A 13036-nucleotide genomic window follows, 5' to 3' on the forward strand; every position below is an offset into this window, starting at 1 on the left:
GGTCCTAGTAGTCTTGCTTTCCTGTCGTCGTTCCCCGGGATCTCCATCTGCATATGCGCCGTTAACCGTTATGCTGCCGCGCGGTCAGCAGAGCACAGGCTCACATACCCGCGCCGTAGCGAGCGCAACCTGTCACGCTGCATCACTCTCGCCTACTTTCTGTGTGAGTCTGCTATCTGGAAGTCGGCATCCTTTTGCGATGCATTTCTCCACATCTTTGCCGCTCTTGAACAACCCCATCGACCAGAGCTAGGAGGGGACACTGAACGAGCAGCGCAGTCCGCTGCTGTAGCAGCACTGCTATAGCCATGGCTACTGCTGAACTGCCTGTCCTCCCGGACATGAACTCTGGCCCAAGGAACTTCATCACCACCGATCAAGATCATGGCGGCATTGCGCTCACAATTTGCACACTCATGGCTACTTGGGTTGTGCTTTGCTTTGTGGTCCGTTGCTACATGCGCGCAACAGTCAGTGGGCCTTTTGGAATGGACGACATAGTCTGCTCTGTCGCAACAGTATGAGCCATGCGCGCCCAATTACGTATTTGAGGCTAATTCGACACCTGCATGCAGATGTTTGGCATGCTTCAGACCACAGTATCCTCCGTATCAATCTCCTACGGCATGGGTAAAGCTCTGGAGTTATTGACAGAATCAGAGATCGTCAAATCCGAGAAGGTAGGGCAGATCAGACAAGTTTGTCCTCGGAGTTCCAAGGCTAATTCGATGTCAGGCCATCTACGCTGCTCAATTGCTCTATCTCATCACGAACATGCTCACGAAATGCACTGTGGCTTTGCTACTCGCGCGCATAGTCTTCATCAAGAGCCGTGTATACGCCTGCTACGGAGTACTCATCTTGTCCTGTGTATGGGGAATTTCAGCGTTCCTGGCACAAGCCATTCGGTGCTCTCAACATCCACCATGGCAAATCGTGGTCGATCAATGCCCCAACAACTACCGCTCGTGGCAAATTATCACGGCTTTCAACATTATCATCGAGATTCTGCTGTTCGCAATGCCCGTGTGGCTGGTGTACAATCTGCAGACCGAGCTTTCGAAAAAAGTCACAGTAATCTCGGTCTTCTCACTGCGTCTGCCGGTCATCATAGCTGCGATACTACGAATCCATTACCTGGGCGACATGCTAGGATCTTCGGAACCTCTTCTAAGAGGCGTCCCTTCCTTCATCTGTCTCAACATCGAGATGCATTGGAGTCTGATAGCCGCCACTATTCCAACCCTCAAGCCTTTTGTCGGGGCATTCAACACTGGATGGGGCACGTACGATACCCAAGGGATCAGCGGATACGGTCAAGGAAGTGGAAACTCATATGCGTTGCGCTCCCTTGGTAGGAGAAGTGCGCGCAGCGGCAAAGCGGGCACACCTGCGGCTGGCACGCAGAACAGTAATGCAGAGAAAGACCCCATCGATGGGCGACAGAGTTGGGGAAAGAATGTCACGCATGTTAGGTCCAATCGGACCTCTACTGGCAGCGACGATTCGGATAGGATGATCATACGGCAAACGCAGACCTGCGAGGTTCATATGGAAGTGGAGGATAGAGCGGATGACTTGCTGGTGGATCGACGAGAAGACTCGATTGAAAGCGCTCCAAGAGATCCACTGTCTTTGACGCGGTGACAGAACTAATGCTACGCGAGGTTTCGGCAAACGAGTGGAAACACAGGCATGGAAATAAGGTTCGAAAGCAGCAAGGACAGGGCGATGAACACTCGGAATTTTTCTGCATCGCTTTGCAGTATCCATGCGAAAATGCCGATACGCTGGGTCCCGCACGCGGCCACCATCCTCTGGAAGTGAAGGTGGTCTGTGATTTTGTGGAATCAGTTCAGCTGTTAAGGACAGCTGCCTCCAGATTGTTCGCTTCGACTATTGGAAGTGGAGTACGAGAGAGAAAGCGAACAAGGTGGCAATGCCAGAGTCACATGCTTTCTCGTATAAGACACAATTCTGTGTGGGCTGCAAAGGCTCGCACTCTGATTGGAATAGATGATACCCAGGCAGTTGGCGTTTGATTCAAATTTGACAGTCTAGACACTCGAACACATCCACTCTGATCTGTTCTCCCAACTCGGCTCAATGTCCAAGCCTAAGGCATTGCTACTCGAACTTGTTTGAACCAATCTCAGCGTTCGGAGCTACGAACTAAAGACCTGATCTGATTTACAGGCTGTAGGCCATTTGGTCCTGTACATCCCAGTCGGGTTTCTATCATGGAACGCCTGTCATCAATTCCGCCACCTCCGAAAAGCTCAAAATACCACCCTGTTCATCTTCACGCACCCGTCGTTTGCTGTTTCTCACCATCAGCGACGTCTTCGTCATCCTCATCCTCGTCGTCATCGAAGTCTGCTGGGGCATTCTCAGCAACCATTTCCACCTGACACTCCGGCAACCAATGCAACCCCCTTATAACCTTTTCCTTATGACAACGCCACAACCCCTCTCTCCTCCGCCAATACATCAACATAATACTCTCCCTCTGCACGTTCTTTGGATGCCCAAAACCTTTCAATAGAACATAAATAATCGCTTTCCCGCTCAATTCATACACATCAGCAGCAGTATTTAAGACTTCGAAACCATAGTATGGGTTTTGGGATGCTATACGTTCATGGTGTTCGATGTAAGCTTGCCAGCTATCGAGGACTTGTCCGGCAGAGTGTTCGAAGTCGGCGATGAATTTGGGGGCTACGTATTTGGTGAAGAGGGTGTTTTGCCAGTCGCGGGCCGTGGCTGCTTCCATGATTTGGCGTGAGAGTGATTCGAGGGTTTTGGCGGTTTCACTTGTGTAGGTGTGTTTGCGAGAGGCCCAGGGTTTGGGGTTGAGGACCTCGAGGGATTTGTCCATTTGTCGTCATGCTGTTGACTGACTGTTTTTGAGCATTGAAGAGGACGCTGTTCACATTATATTTTGTGGTACTGGCTGGAGCTGGTGCTTTTGACTAACAGCCACAAGTCGATGAGACTGGTGACGATGCGGAGTAGAACTAGTCAAGGTTTCGTTTACTGTGGCTAGCTTTCATTGGTGTGGTCGTCTGTGGCGTCTGTGGTCTGTGCTCATTGTGTACGCGGATTCGTGTTGGTTTTCTTCCTCCAACAAAGTGCTAATTGGAAACATCCATACGACGGTTCGCATCCACCAACAATGCCTTCGATGACATTGTGAATCCTACTGCTCCTCCACGGGACCGAATTTGAGCTTGATCCCTTCGCTACTGGCTCGCGGCCGCGGCACGAATTGGTCTCTGACCAGCTCCAAGTCTGATTTATCGCCCTCGTGAATCATCGCCCGCGAACCCAGGGATGAGCGGAAGAATTGCGCCAGGCCTGCGTAAAGCTCAGCATATGCAAGGTGGATGCCTATGCAGCTTCGTGTGCCTTTGCCGAACGCAGCCTGGTACACTTTCAATGGTCGGCCATCTGGGGCGAGCGGCTCGCCCAGCCAGCGCTCAGGAATATATGAGTGTGAATTGGGGAAGATGCTTTCGTCGTGTGCAACATCATAGTTGTCCATGCCTACAAAGACGCCGGGCGGGATCACCCAGTCTCTGTATATGAGAGGCCCATCGAAGAATCCTCGCGCTCGGCGCTGGGAGACGCCATAGGTCAGGCGAATCGCCTCCTCGATGCACGCGGAGAGATACGGCAGCTTCACCAAGGCGTCCCAGTCTGGCATGACAGAATCGTCGGGAGCAGCTTGACACAGCTCAGCGAACAGGCGACTGCGTATTGCGGGCTGGTCGATAATGTTGAAGCAGGCTATTGTGAGAGACCGAGCAGTCGTTTCCACTCCGGCACCAATGATCGCAATGGACTCCTGGTGCAAGCGATCAAACGACAATTCCTCGGGTGGAAGTGCTCCTTGAAGCAACGCGCTGAAGATGGTTCGGTCGCCTTCCTTCTTTGCTGATGCCGGTGTGGCAAGCACCTTGTTGACGTTCTCCGCAAGAAACTAGGCACTATCAGCTTCAGCGTATCGCGAAGATACGACAGCTTTCAACTCACAGCCCAAAACTTCAGCAGTGGCGCCATGCTTGGGTTAAGCCAAAGCATGATTCTGTCTGGAATTTTCTTCATCAGAAACATGAGTGCTGGAAAGTGGTAGAACACATGCGCAGCTCCCAGCAATTCGACCAGCGCCTCATTCGCGTCCGCACGGAAACCGGGACTCTCGAGAAACTTGATATCTTGGTCGAAGCAGGCGTTCACGAGATTATCTGCAGCGTAACAACCCCATAAGCTGTTAAGGTGCAGCACATCACCCGTGCTGGCATACTCCTCTTCAATCTTCTGCATTGCCCTCGCGGCATTCTGCTGAAAGCGCGGCGTGTCTTGCGCGACCCTTCGTCGCGAGAAGAAGGGATTCAGTGCTGCTCGGCGTGGTCTGAACAACGCTGGATCCTCAGTGCCGCCGGCGGTATGCTGGGTTTGAAACCGTATGCCGAAGCCTTTGATCTTCCAAGCCGGTCGGGAGTTGTTGTACAAGGTGTCAAACCAGCTCGAATCTCGGACATGGAGCTCATGTGGGTTGATCCTGACGATTGGGCCATATTTGTCATGCCATTCTCGGACAATGAAAGGAAATTCACCACCTTCTCCGGCGAATAAATTGTAGTATAGCTCTGGAAGGTAAGATACTGCGGCCAGTTTTGGACCAGGGAACTTGGCCAGCGGACTGAAACATAGATTGTACACGATGATCCAGACACGATAAGCTGCGAACGCGCACGCGCCAAGAATAAGTATGTTCGAGTCGAGCGCGACCATGATGTGCAGTATTGCCTCTCAACGTGCAGAGTAGGAAAGAACGAATGTTGTACCTGCTTGAGAAGCTGACTTTATGTGCACTGTCTCTGCAACCACGAATCGAGCTGGTAGCTGCAAGTGCCATGGCAGAGCCGACGAACGACTGGGCAATGCCGCTGCATGATGGTGTCCTACTCTAACTTACTTCTGCAGCTTCGTGGGGAAGATGCGTGCCGCGCTGTGGAGATCTGCGAACGTCGCTGCAGCAGAGCTGTGCAGTCAACCCAACGTCTGCACGCACTTCGCGAACACGGATCGCAACACAAACACAGGATGGAAGCACAGCGCAATTCCCGGTTCAAGGTCACAGAAGCAATGACTGCAGACGCTACCAGGAGTTGGGCATCAGCAATAACAAAGCCTCAGGAGTGGAAAACCGCCGGCCGCTTACAGAGGCGAAGGCTGAGGTCGCTTAATTCAACGCCAGACATGTCGGCCGATATTGCGCTTTGCAGGGATCGGATACAGACCTCGCCAAGCACTTCACCCTCAGCTGCCTGTGTGCTTTTGCCTCGGCCAAGCTCCTCCCTGTCGTACAATTAATTGGCTGCTGAGATTCCTTGGGAAACATGATGAGAAATGCGACCGGACTTCTAGAGCGTGTATCGTAAGCAATGACTTGTTGTTCCAAATTGAGTGATTACTGAGAGCAGCAGTCCGAGGAAGGCGCATAGCGTTGAAAGATCAAGCACAATAGAGAACTCACACCTTTGATCGGATCCTTCGAGCACGGCCAATATGACGAACTTCAATGCCATCTTCGAAGCTGTGTCGAAAGGGCCCTCTATCTACGCCTTCGCGCTTGCTCTTCTGAGCTTGGCGATCGTTTTGGTGTACAGATTGTTCTTCAGCCCCTTGGCACATATACCGGGGCCAAAATTGGCAGCAGTAACAGGTCTGGTAGAGACGTATTATGATCTGGTGAAAGGCGGACAATTTATTTTCAAGCTACAGGAGTGGCACCAACAATATGGTAAGGCACCATTTCTGGGATTTGTACCCTACAGGATAGACAGAGACTAGACGCTGAACACATTACCAGGACCCATCATTCGAATCACTCCATGGGAAGTACATATTTTAGATCCCGAGTTCTTCGACGAAATGTACAGTGCAAAGTCGAAGAACAACAAAATCGCTCATTTGAAACATCGACTGGGAATCACTCTGGCAACTTCGGAACAGATCGAACATGCAGAGCATCATAGACGGCGCTCCGCAATCGCACCATTGTTCGCCACGGCACGCGTCCGAGAATTCTCTGGATATCTGCAGTCGTCTATGGACAAGCTATGCTCAAGGTTACGACAGGAATATGCTGGTACTGGTAAAGTGCTTCGTTTGGACGACGTCTTCGCAGCATGGACGACAGATGCTGTCACATGGTATGCGATGGCAATGTCCTATGGCTGTGCGGAACACCCAGACTTTAAAGCTGAATTTACCAATGCCTCCGAAGGATTGATGGAAGCGATACATGCCTTGACTCACGTTCCGTGGCTTGCAAGGGTACTGTCGATGGTGCCTCCGAAAATGCTAGCGAAGTTGAATGCGCAGATGGGAGCTTTGGGGGCGTTCTATGCGGTAATACATGGATTGAGTACATCGGTGGCGAACGCTGGCTAATTCCTCGAGTACAGGAAATTGACAAGCAGATTCGACTGATCATGGAAGGCGAGAACAAGGGTTACGAGGACGTCGCTCATCGTACGGTGTTCCATGAAATCTTATCCTCCAAGATCCTTCGGCCAGATGAGAAAACCCCCGAGGTTCTGTATGTCGTATTCTGTCCGCTGCATCTGATAGATCAAGATCTAACATCATGTAGATCAGATGAAGCGCAGAGCATAGTACTTGCTGGAATAGAGACTACTAAAGCAATCATGGTGACAGCGTGTTTCTGGGTCCTGGAAAAACCCGAGGTCAATGAACAGCTACGAAAGGAGCTCGAAGCAGCGATACCGGATCCCTCGAACATGCCGAGCCTGTCGTCACTGCAAAACTTACCATATCTGAGCGCCGTTGTGCAAGAAGGTATTAAATACATAAATATGCTCTACTCGACACATCGCTGATAAACTCAACAGCGACTCGACTCATGGGAGGAGTTGCGCAACGTCTTTTCCGCACCAATCCACGCGCACCCCTACAATACGGTGCATACACCTTGCCTCCAGGAACCATATTCGGGATGTCAATCACTTTGCAACAGATGCATCCCGACATCTTCCCTGGACCGCATGAGTTCAGGCCTGAGAGATGGCTGAACGGTGGCCTAGCACCTAACGGCCGGCCGCTGTCAAGATACCTCGTTGCTTTTGGCAAAGGTCCTCGTATGTGTCTCGGCATGAACCTTGCTAATGCAGAGCTGTACATCGGCCTTGCAACGTTCTTTAGGAACATCGACGCTACCTTGTTCGAGACAGATAGAGATGCTGTGGATGTGGCTCACGATTACTTTTTGCCCAGGCCGAAGCATGGGACGAAGGGCGTGAGGGTCACTGTGAACCAACAACATTAGTTTTCAAAGTCGAGAGGCTGCGACCGTCACCACCAGGACTATGTTGGATGCTGTGCTAATGCCCAAAATCGGACACTGCAACTGCAAATATTTACAAGCCGGGCTAGGATGGGCCCGATCGACCGATGCTCAATGCTATGCGGAAGTCTCGACTCATTCGTTGCAAGGGAGAGAATCACGATTCTCTCACAAACACATGCAGGTGAAGGCCTTAAAGTGAGGAGGTGAAGTTGGAGCCGACCAATACGCATGCAGATAGCTCAGCTGACACAGCCATGGCTTGGACTAGCGTCGATCGTGATGCTGAAGGCGTGTCGAGGCTAGGCATGCCAAATCGAAAGAGCAGGCTGAGCACTGTCAACACAGCTGCGTTCTTTGACCTCTCCTTCAACCCAAAGCTCATCGCGGGCTTCAGTGCTGTACAATACATTCGAATGAAGACTGAGTGCTGGTCGTGTTCGCCCAAAAGCATCGAGCGCGATAGGATTCCCAAGCTGACGCAGCAAACTCACAATTGGCGGCTCAATCATGCTATTGACAGTGTACAGGTGGTTCACGTCAGTAGCTCGTGTTTATCGCCTCCGCATGCCGCAATCTATCGCACGTGGAAAGCGCGTGTCTAGAGCCGGAAATCAGCGCAAGAAGCATGTTCCTCCCGAAGCTTAAACCAAGCTAAGCATGACGTTCAAGACCGCCTTGCCGCTTGACCTGTACTATCACTGGCCAGACCGTATTCGATGTTGACAGTTCACAGGCTGGAGTCGACAACAGAATCTCTATGCTGCAGGGTTGACAAACCTAGTGCCTGCGGCGTTTTCTCACTCAGCCAGTAGCAGGACGCGAATATCATCCCACGAGGATCCCACGCTACAAAGAAGTTCCATACTGGGTGCTCGCCTTCTTCTCCGCACAGCCTCGTCGTCTGTGGCTTAGCATAACTTGAGGGGAACAAACCAAATTCGAACTTTGAGGTGATCAGAAAGAGCTATTTGCAGCAATTGCAGCCGTGTCGCCTCATTGCTAGCCTGAATGTCGCCGCTAGCACGGTGTATTGTCGTAGATGGCTGCCAAAGTACTGAGGGCAAGGTGTACAGACCATCGAAAACATGGGACTAGCAGCATTCCCCGAACATTGTGGTGGCGGCAGGAGAGCCTCCCAGCCTTGGGACGGGCTATAAGAGGAACGTGTTGGCCAGCATCTGGACACCCTTGACGCTCTACCCAGCAACAGCATCTTCAACCACCAACATGAAGGTGGTCACGGCAGTTCTGCTGCTTGCAGAAGCAGTCAGCGCCTTCCCATGGGTCCCTCAAGTGCCCGGCGTGGACTCGTCCATGCTCGTTGAGCGCCAACAACCAGGAACTGGTCCAGGCTCCGAGGCAACATGTCCCTTCAATGCTAGACATGTGAATGCCGCGCCAATCACTACCAGATTCCCATACAATGGTGCTATCAATGGCACCAAGGGTAAAGGTATAAATTCGCACCTCTTATTCGTCTGGTATACCCCGGCTAATTGTGCTCAGAGAGAGGAGGATTCCGAGTACCTGCAGTCGGCGACAATGATCATCGCTACATCGCACCAACTGCTACAGATATTCGTGGACCATGCCCTGGCTGTAAGGAATCTCCAACCTACACATGAATCGCATCGGCTAATTGACGCTCTAGTGAACACTGCTGCCAACCACAATTTCTGTAAGGATATTGCCTCACCTGCCTCTCATCTGTGTACTGACGGATGACCTTCAGTGGCCCGAGATGGCATCACGACCTACAAGGAGCTTGTCGATGCTCAACAGAATGTCTACAACGTCGGATACGACTTGGCCAACCTGCTGGCATTTCTCGGACTTCAAGCTGATGGCGATCTCGTCACCCAGAAGCTGTCGATCGGCTGTGATGCCACTGGACGAACGTCGTTTAACCGTGTCTTGACTGGCAGCCAGCCAGGTCTGGTGGGGCATAACAAATTCGAAGGAGACACAAGTCTGACCAGGTATGTGTACACACTCGAAGCGCTTCGGCTCGTTCGACTTGCTAATGCTTTTGGTAGAAATGATTTCTTCCTCGGCAAGGGAGACAACTTCAGATTCAACACCACGCTCTTTGCAAGCATGACGAGGACGACTGGCGCCAATTATAACCTGCAGGGTTTGGCCAAGTACCGCAAGCAACGCTGGGTTGAGTCTCAGAGAGACAATCCCAACTTCTTCTTCGTGAGGCCATCGGCACCAAGATCTGTAGGCATGGGATCACTAACACTTCAACTAGGGTCCACTCTCGCTTCTCCTCTTCGGTGCCGCCTCATTCCTCTACGAGCTCTTTCCAAATGGCAACCGAGGCTATCGACCAGACTTCGCAACTATAACATCCTTCTTCGTCCAAGAGAAGCTACCTGACAACTGGGTCAACCGCGTAGAGCCATACGACAACAATAGGGTGACACAGGAGATCCTGAAAATGTATCTCCTCGCTCCGGTTGAGTTCGGAGGCAACACCGCTCCTGGTTCCTTCAATGCGCTGCCCAGAAATTTTGGAGCGATTCGCAATGGTAAAATATCTCCTTCGATCACGCCAGCCGAGACGTCGTGCTTGCTGTATCAGTTGGCCACTGGTCAAGTGCCGTCGACACTCAACAGTGTCGTTACTCCGACTGTCGAGGCATTGGCGTTCTTCGCACAGTTTGTTGCACCGTCTTTTGGTAATCTGGGCTGCCCGAATCCTCTGACTTGAGAGGTCGTGGCCGGGGATGGAGACTTCGGAAACGGCAGAGCGTTCAACTATGGCTTCACGAGCTGAATGTGGTGCGATAGCTTTTTGGGGCTGCAAGTGCGATGTTGTATTTCAAGCAAACAGTGACCAGATAGTACCTGTCGTGTTGCAGATTGTTTCGGCGCGAATTAGTCTTGGTTACAATCCTTCCACAGCCCCACTGTACTGAGTACTGGTGGAAAGTAGCGTGTGAAATCCTCGCAAACCGTTCGCACGTAAGGACGGGGCCAGGCCTCCCACCAGGGCCACCACGCGACTCAAAGTCAGTGCTCGTAAGCCACTCACACGTGGCGGCTGAAGTCTGCTGTGCAGCTATTGGCTCCTCAGGTCTCTTGGAGGAAGTGGAAGGCTGAGCTGCGTGTGGTTGACCAGGATCAGCTTACGAGCACAAAGCTGATACGCTGATGCGCTGAAAGTCTTACTCGTCGGCGGGCCTGATCTGATAGAATACAAAAGCTGGACCTGCAGCGAGACATTTTTCGAGTTTCACAGCTGCGGAGGAAAGCCAACGAATATGTACCAACCGGCGTTCGAGAGTTTCAGCCAGAGGCCAAAGACGGCCACACGCAGGAATCAAAATGCTTTGTACACAGTAAGTGGGAATCGTTTGCTTCGAGGCGGACTGTTATTCTTCTTCACCTAGATAATGTGATGCCATAACTATTGAACAGGACATATAGCTGACTTCTGCAGCTGATTCGCGACCAACTATCTGTGCCAACATGGCTGGTTCTCGGTGGTCTGCTTCAAGGCACGGCCATGGCCGTTCTGCCTTACCGTAACCTCACCATGGTCCTGCCAGCAGTCCTTTTCGTCGCAAACAAGTTGCTGCGCGCTGTCCTGATGACAATTGGAGTTCTGCCAAATCCACTCATGTCCAACGTGATTCCATATCGCGTGGCTCCAATCATTCCTTCAGAAAAAGGCCAACAAGACAAGCCGGCCGAGGAGCAAGTGTGCGCCATCATTCTCGGAGTGGTTTCTCATCATCCTTTCGGCATGTTTGGTCCAGGTTTCAAGGAAGTTGGCGATCGTTTTGACGATATGGTCGACGAGATGAGCCAAGATGCCACAAGGCACGGTTTTCTAGGTGCGTCGGCGTGGGTCAATGCCGCTGAGAGAACTTCCGGTAGGTGGATTGCGAAGTCAGATTTCACTTTTGAGAGCGTCTCCGCTGACGAACGCTTGCAATGTGCAGGCAACGAGTTCATGAGCATCTTGTATTTCGAGAACGAACACTACCTGCACCAGTATGCACACGGCCCGTTGCATACGAAAGCTATGCAGTGGTGGAGAGAGGTGGAAGTCAAGATCCCGTATGTTGGTATCATGCATGAAGTATTCGCGTGTCCAAAGAGGTCATGGGAAGGCATCTACCTGAACTACCAGCCAACCGGTGAGTGCAGCCTGCGGAAACATCTCTGTGGAAGCTGACGTCTCTGGATTCAGGTATTGGTTCCACGTCCAAGGAAGTTACTGGACCAGACGGGAAGAAGGCCTGGATGAATCCACTTGTCAAGATGAAGGGACCATTGATGTACAGCAAGGGCCGTATGGGTAGGCAATTCGGTGATCACGAGTGGGATGCTTTCGCTGCAACTGCACCGCCTGGAATGGAGTCGGCGTAGCGGGAGAGATCTTCCCTGAGCAGCTGTCCATCCTGTAGACGATTCTGTCTTCGAATTGAAGTCAGTATGGCAAGTGCTAGACCTTCACCATTTACTCACTTTGCTGGTTGCAGAGCTTCTCTGCGCTTAGAGTGGTTGAAAAGCAGTATGCAGTCCGAAGTCGGTTTTGTGTGTAAACTCCATAGTTCTTGACACGTATCATGAGCCCTGGCTCTCACTTTCTTCTCCAATGGTATCTTTTTGCACCTAGGCTTGCTCCTGGAACTCCTCATCTATCGCCATAGGGACTTGAGAGTCGCTCGGAAAGGTATCTTGACTCCGGCCATGAATGGGGATGTTGCCAGCGCTTGGGATGCCGAGTTGGTAGACTGGGCCGAACTGGTTGACTGCTGCGAAGAAGGTGTTCCGGTGGAGCTTGCGGTGTCTACGGAGCTCATGGTGTCTGACCTGGCGAGCCTGTCCCGGATGGAGACTCTGCCTCGCATCATCTTGCGTGCCCAACCCATGATTGCTGTCGATGTTCGCGGTGGCCCTGCAACTCCTATTGCCGATCAGTCTGGAAGACGCGTGCCTTTTGAAGTCGTGCCATGGCGTGCCTTATCAAGACGCCGAGCCTGCGGTGCTACACAGAATCGGGTGTTGCGGCAGCCCGCACCGCTGCGCTAAACACCGCAGCGCAGGGCACATGACAAGTTTTTCTGCATTTTTGTGCCTCGCGTAATGCGTCATAACGCAATTTGCAGTGGTCTGGCATGCGGCAGGATCTCGGGTGTGTGACTTCCTTCGAGAACGCTCGGACAATCCGACAATGTTTACCGCTGCCAAGCAATACCAACCCACAAGGCTGACGACAACGCTGCAGAAGATCTCGGCGGGACCGGATCGTGCGAGATGAATGGACATCACGAACACTTCATGCCCCCCTCCGCTGACTGGCTGTCGCCGTGCTATTGGCAGCACAGTCGCTGCACCTTCGGCTGCCATTCCGTCCATGTGTCTGGGCACCACAGTGCTTGCAGTCGTGAGCGGACCGACCGATCCTACTGTGAGGCCACACCGAACGCCAAGCCTTTCGAAAGCAACAGACGTTGTGGATGTGCAGATCTCGATGATACAGATGGCGCTGCTTGCGTAACAGCCGGTTCTTGAACGAGAAGAATGTCGAATCCACGCGAAATTCCCGGCTGATCCAAATTTGAAGTTTCCATGTTCAGCATAGGACGACAGGAGGCAGATGGGAATGAACTGTGAACACTTGAAATTTCTCCTGACCGA

At 52.0% G+C, this 13036-nt stretch overlaps 7 protein-coding genes across 7 annotated transcripts; 5 read left to right on the forward strand and 2 right to left on the reverse strand.

The window, feature by feature from the left end:
• Positions 1–308: 308 nt before the first annotated feature.
• On the forward strand, positions 309–1647 carry RHO25_006544 (uncharacterized protein; the record flags this gene model as incomplete). The annotated part of the gene is made up of 3 exons (XM_023597362.2): positions 309–518; positions 576–680; positions 736–1647. The coding sequence occupies 3 exons, from the start codon at positions 309–311 to the stop codon at positions 1645–1647; spliced, it is 1227 nt and encodes a 408-aa protein (XP_023453088.1).
• A 655-nt stretch (positions 1648–2302) lies between these two features.
• Positions 2303–2878, reverse strand: RHO25_006545 (uncharacterized protein; the record flags this gene model as incomplete). Its single annotated transcript, XM_023597363.2, has 1 exon — positions 2303–2878. The coding sequence occupies one exon, from the start codon at positions 2876–2878 to the stop codon at positions 2303–2305; it is 576 nt and encodes a 191-aa protein (XP_023453092.1).
• Positions 2879–3199: 321 nt separating this feature from the next.
• On the reverse strand, positions 3200–4797 carry RHO25_006546 (uncharacterized protein; the record flags this gene model as incomplete). The annotated part of the gene is made up of 2 exons (XM_023597364.2): positions 3200–3982; positions 4036–4797. 2 exons carry the CDS (start codon positions 4795–4797, stop codon positions 3200–3202), a joined length of 1545 nt encoding a protein of 514 aa, XP_023453093.1.
• Positions 4798–5574: 777 nt separating this feature from the next.
• On the forward strand, positions 5575–7357 carry RHO25_006547 (uncharacterized protein; the record flags this gene model as incomplete). Its single annotated transcript, XM_023597365.2, has 5 exons — positions 5575–5809; positions 5879–6420; positions 6477–6610; positions 6665–6870; positions 6924–7357. The coding sequence occupies 5 exons, from the start codon at positions 5575–5577 to the stop codon at positions 7355–7357; spliced, it is 1551 nt and encodes a 516-aa protein (XP_023451645.1).
• Positions 7358–8605: 1248 nt separating this feature from the next.
• On the forward strand, positions 8606–10094 carry RHO25_006548 (uncharacterized protein; the record flags this gene model as incomplete). The annotated part of the gene is made up of 6 exons (XM_023597366.1): positions 8606–8831; positions 8885–8977; positions 9030–9056; positions 9111–9357; positions 9415–9577; positions 9633–10094. The coding sequence occupies 6 exons, from the start codon at positions 8606–8608 to the stop codon at positions 10092–10094; spliced, it is 1218 nt and encodes a 405-aa protein (XP_023451648.1).
• An 828-nt stretch (positions 10095–10922) lies between these two features.
• Positions 10923–11761, forward strand: RHO25_006549 (uncharacterized protein; the record flags this gene model as incomplete). Its single annotated transcript, XM_065602801.1, has 3 exons — positions 10923–11262; positions 11332–11529; positions 11583–11761. The coding sequence occupies 3 exons, from the start codon at positions 10923–10925 to the stop codon at positions 11759–11761; spliced, it is 717 nt and encodes a 238-aa protein (XP_065458873.1).
• Positions 11762–12085: 324 nt separating this feature from the next.
• RHO25_006550 (uncharacterized protein) lies at positions 12086–12427 on the forward strand (the record flags this gene model as incomplete). The annotated part of the gene is made up of 1 exon (XM_065602802.1): positions 12086–12427. One exon carries the CDS (start codon positions 12086–12088, stop codon positions 12425–12427), a length of 342 nt encoding a protein of 113 aa, XP_065458874.1.
• Between the last annotated feature and the right edge of the window lie 609 nt (positions 12428–13036).

The sequence above is a fragment of the Cercospora beticola genome, chromosome 4, assembly GCF_033473495.1.
Source record: "Cercospora beticola chromosome 4, complete sequence".
Taxonomy (NCBI): Eukaryota; Fungi; Ascomycota; class Dothideomycetes; order Mycosphaerellales; family Mycosphaerellaceae; genus Cercospora; species Cercospora beticola.